Below are 4,367 nucleotides of genomic sequence, written 5' to 3'. Positions count from 1 at the left end.
AACTCCTAATATTCTGTTATTCTGTGATCCTTGGCATAGGTTTTACCTAGCTGCTTTATATTTAGCCACAGAAATTACATGAATAGCACACATTCACAAAGTGGTCCTAGAAAGTAACAAGGCAAGCAGGATAAGGCTCCAGAAATAGCTAGCATTTGCTGTGTGACAGTTCTCCCCTAGCTCTGTCAGGACAGAAGATTATAGAGGACATACCTGGATCATTGGTGGATTTCTGGATGGCTTTGGGTCCAAAAAAGCTCCATCTTTCAGATGGCAATTTGTCCCCACCAGCTTCCATGGCAAAGTCTGGGCCAGTGATAGAAGTAGAGGATCCCTGACTAAACCAACCCCTAGGGAAAATTCATTGAGATATATAAAACATGAGAATAAACACTTCAAGTGGCCCCACTGTGCTAGGAACTTTACACACAGTTATCAGTGGCAATTTAAACTATCTTAGTAGGTTTGTCAGCACCCAGGATTAACACAGGTATGCTCAAGTTTCACAAGCTTTCAACATTTGGATCTATCCCACACAAATCCACAGCAGGCTCTGAATTTTACCCCCTAGTCCCTCACTCGATAAGGTTATTTGTGGCAGCTCCCCCCTCAGCAGCCTGTAGGAAACCAAAGGAGGCAGTGGTCTGCCAGGAACAGAGTACCTGTTTTTATGCTTGGGAGAGGAGTGGGGAGTGCTGCTTGGAGTGGACTGAGCAGAAGAAGTCTGTCTGTCATCTTTTGTAATCTCTCCACTCTGCATTTTTAGCTTCTGTTAGGAGAGGCAAGAGAAACACAGAAGCAACAGAGCTTAAATACAAGAATAAACGACCAGTTTTATTGCAAAAACTGGACAGTTGTTTACATCAAGTGACAAAGGATTTAAGTATCACTTCACCTAATGCTAAACCCAGTGTTACAATACCTGCATACACCCCTTAAGCTTCTTTCCACATGAGATATAAGCATTTTAGAAGTCCACCATACCCAAGACATCCTCCAGACTAGAGGTAAGATAACAGCTACAGCTCACTCCGCCATTCAGAGTCAGCACCCAACCCAAGTAATGCACTGCTTCAAGACCAGCATTCACAGGGAGCTGCTTGCAGCCAGCTCACACATCAGTTTGGCTACTTGGTAACAAGTCCAAATGCCACGGCTACCATTTGTCTGCAGCACTTCAGAGAGACAGAGCTTTCAGTTCCACAAGCTCTCTAATGAAGGTGATACCAGACCTCATACAGAAGGTACAAGGTCCAGGAGTACTGGACCCTGAGAAGTAATCTACATATGACAGAATGAAAACACTGCTCTGGAGCACTGCAAACTGCATGTGAAGAGTACGCCTGGTCACAAGAAAAACAGGAACTAGGTGTATGTGAGCCAGGATATTACAAGTGAAACAGTACAAACTGAACTCTGAAGAAGTCACTTGAAGGGCAGTTACAGTTCAAACACCAGCTACACAGGCACCTTCTCAGAATGTTTCCTGTGGCTACCCAAGCCACACTAATGCAATTCACCAACACTGTTATTGAAACTTTAACCTTGTGGGAGTACACTTGGCGAGTTCACTATTAAACTCCAATTGCATGATTACAGTGGGCAACTGAGCTTATCAGAAACCTGCTGATTCAACACCTTTGTCTTTATTTCCAGTAAGAGGTCAGCCCAATTTCATTTGTTAACTTCCACATCAGAAATGCACATTTTACAAGCTCTCTTGGGACAAACAGTTACAGCAGTCAACTGCAGGGCACCATTCAAAGGTATAGCAAGAAATTAGATTCTGTGCAGAGATGTCCCCACTTGGAAAGAAGACTGTAATAGCCTGATATGCCTGCAGAATATGGCAGATTGCAGAAAAAAGTTTGTTTCAAAACTACAAAGGCTAATACTAACTTTAAAATACGAGTGGGTAACACTTTTTTACACAATGAGCTAAAAGCCTTCAGAGGAAGCAGTTTAAGGAGAGTCCTAGCAACATGCTCCAAGTTTTGTGACCAGATCGGCATTAAGCTAATACACAACCTACATGGAGAAAGCCAATGCAAAACAAGGCTTACATGGACAGCCTCAGCCACTCGGTGATACTTGGTCTCCTCAGTAGTGAGGCCTTTGTGGGGAGTGTAGCCAGCATCTCTCAGCCCTGCCTGCTGCTCAAAGCGCTGAATGCTCTCCTGAGTCTGCTCTGGAATGGACAAGAGCACATATTCACACAGAAGTGCCAACACAAGCAGTTCGAGCAAACAAAGGCACCTTAAGCAACCAAACACAAGACCCATTTTTCATCATTCATACCTACATATTGCAATGAGTTGACAAAGGCAGCAAGACGAAGCTAAGGAGATAGTTTGATGTGAAAACTATCCCAAGTCATACGACTAAGTCAGAAGAGCAGCGATTTGTTCGAGATCACCAGATGTATTACAAAGGCAACAACTGTAATTAAACCCATCTTCCCCAAGAAGCTGCATCACTCCTAATTACAAATTCCAAAATCTAGGATACCCCAATAAGCTGGATCCTTTAAGTTGCCTTCTAGATTTAAGGGATATTTTCTTGCCAATAAAAACTGAAGTCTTCTAAAAGACTGCACATCCTAGCAAATCTAACATTCACAGCCCTGCAGAACTGGTGGTAAAGACTCCCAGTGATTCTAGATTGGGTAAAATAAGCTTTTTCAGCCAAATACAGAGCCAGCATCTAATACGCTGATATCAACTTCAGTTATGAAAAATGTAAGTACTTGTCTCCCCTGCCACTATCAGCATAAGATGTTCACTCCTAGTGGGACTAAGAAAAAAGTCAAAAGGAATTAGAGCACAAAAACATTACTGGAAGAGCCCAATGTCTTCTTTAAAACAGGTAATGCTTCTCATGTTAATGTTAGAAGTTATTTGTGGGGACAGTGCACTGCATATAAGAAATTTAGAGGAATTTGCCTATTTATTTCCAACTCGTTCCTGAGAGGTATAGGTTGAGGTTCCTGACTTTATTTTTAGGCCACCATGGTTTTAACTAATTCACATTTTATCATTAGACTGGAACAGCAGCTGCCTTCCAGCAGAAAGTCTGTATTCCTGGATGTTATTTTCTGATGTGTTGGTTATTTCTGAGCCAAGACAGAAATAAGTGCAAATGTAAAGCTATTCCAAAATGCTGCTGATCAAAATCTAGAAGTCTCTGGAAGCACTGCTTGGAGAAGATGAAGCTCAGATCCCAGCTGCTAAACAGAGTGGCAGCAGGGACAGATTAACACGAGTAGTCCCTCTTGCTGCAAATGGTCATGTCCTCTCTGCAAACATAACCGACCCAATTTGATTTTAAAGCATCATGATCTATGGAGTTTGGGGTTTTTTTTAAGTGAGTGTTACTGTTAGCAAGACAGCTGCTGCTGCTATTAACTAACAAACACCAGCAAGTGCTCCATTACCACAGTATGTCAGCTCTTCACACCACTTCGGTTAATTTTAGAGCTTTACCTTTTGTTCAGAATGGGCAAGTTAATAAGCAAAGGTACAGTAACAGCAGCAGATGCCTCTGCACTCCAGCAAAAAGGAGGCATGGACTGCAGTGTCCTGTCAGCAAATAATGTGCCCTGCACTCCTCCATCACCCCCCTCCAGCACCTGGAAACACAGAGGCATTAAGTGTGGGCTGCTCCCTAGTTCCTTGCTTCCTTCTAGAAGCATCCTCAAAAAACCTCATACAGCTCAAGAGCAGAGCCAGTCTGAACCCACAAGCAGTCCAGGAACTCTGGTAGATACCTTGAGGCATTACCAAGCTGGAGCACGCTCATGTGCCCACACCCATTAGCAGTGAGATTTCTTACTTGTAATGAGAGAGTTCATGATGATGTGAGTGGCCTTGGCCTTCACCACAGGTACCTTGTTCACACTTTCAGTGGACGATGAAGGAGTTATGACAGGTGCATTCATGTTAGCATCCCCTTCCTCAATCTGTGGGGAAGAAGCAAGGTACAGTTTCAGATGAGAAAGGTTCTCAGCACCTTGCCAGGACACATCTCTAATTACTCAAATGAGATGCAAGGCCCAGCTGCTCTTGCAGCTAGCCTTCAACTCGGGGAGCAAACCCTTACGTAGTTCTCACTACAGCCCAGGAACATTTAGAGTTTGAACCTTATAATTCCCAGCAATCAACAAGCAACTTGCAACCAGCATTTGAAAACCTACTGAGGCTCAGAGCCAATAAATTGTTAGTCTAAGAACAAAAAGGTCAACAGGAAAGAAACCAGAACAAATCTACTTCCATTCTCATAACTGCAAATTGCACTTCAAGGTCAATTGGGCAAGAGCACCCTTCCGCAGCCAGCTCAGAAGAACAAAATATTTACAGAGCAGCAGTCAC

At 43.3% G+C, this 4,367-nt stretch overlaps 1 protein-coding gene across 1 annotated transcript; it reads right to left on the bottom strand.

The window, feature by feature from the left end:
• Positions 1-213: 213 nt before the first annotated feature.
• On the bottom strand, positions 214-3,958 carry LOC104533727 (putative monooxygenase p33MONOX; the record flags this gene model as incomplete). The annotated part of the gene is made up of 4 exons (XM_010182128.1): positions 214-350; positions 663-769; positions 2,064-2,188; positions 3,832-3,958. Coding segments are annotated over 4 exons (496 nt in total), but the record flags the coding sequence as incomplete, so codon positions are not given.
• Positions 3,959-4,367: the final 409 nt, after the last annotated feature.

Source organism: Mesitornis unicolor, unplaced genomic scaffold (assembly GCF_000695765.1).
Source record: "Mesitornis unicolor isolate BGI_N332 unplaced genomic scaffold, ASM69576v1 Scaffold47763, whole genome shotgun sequence".
NCBI lineage: Eukaryota > Metazoa > Chordata > Aves > Mesitornithiformes > Mesitornithidae > Mesitornis > Mesitornis unicolor.
This window is presented reverse-complemented; position numbering and strand designations above follow the sequence as displayed.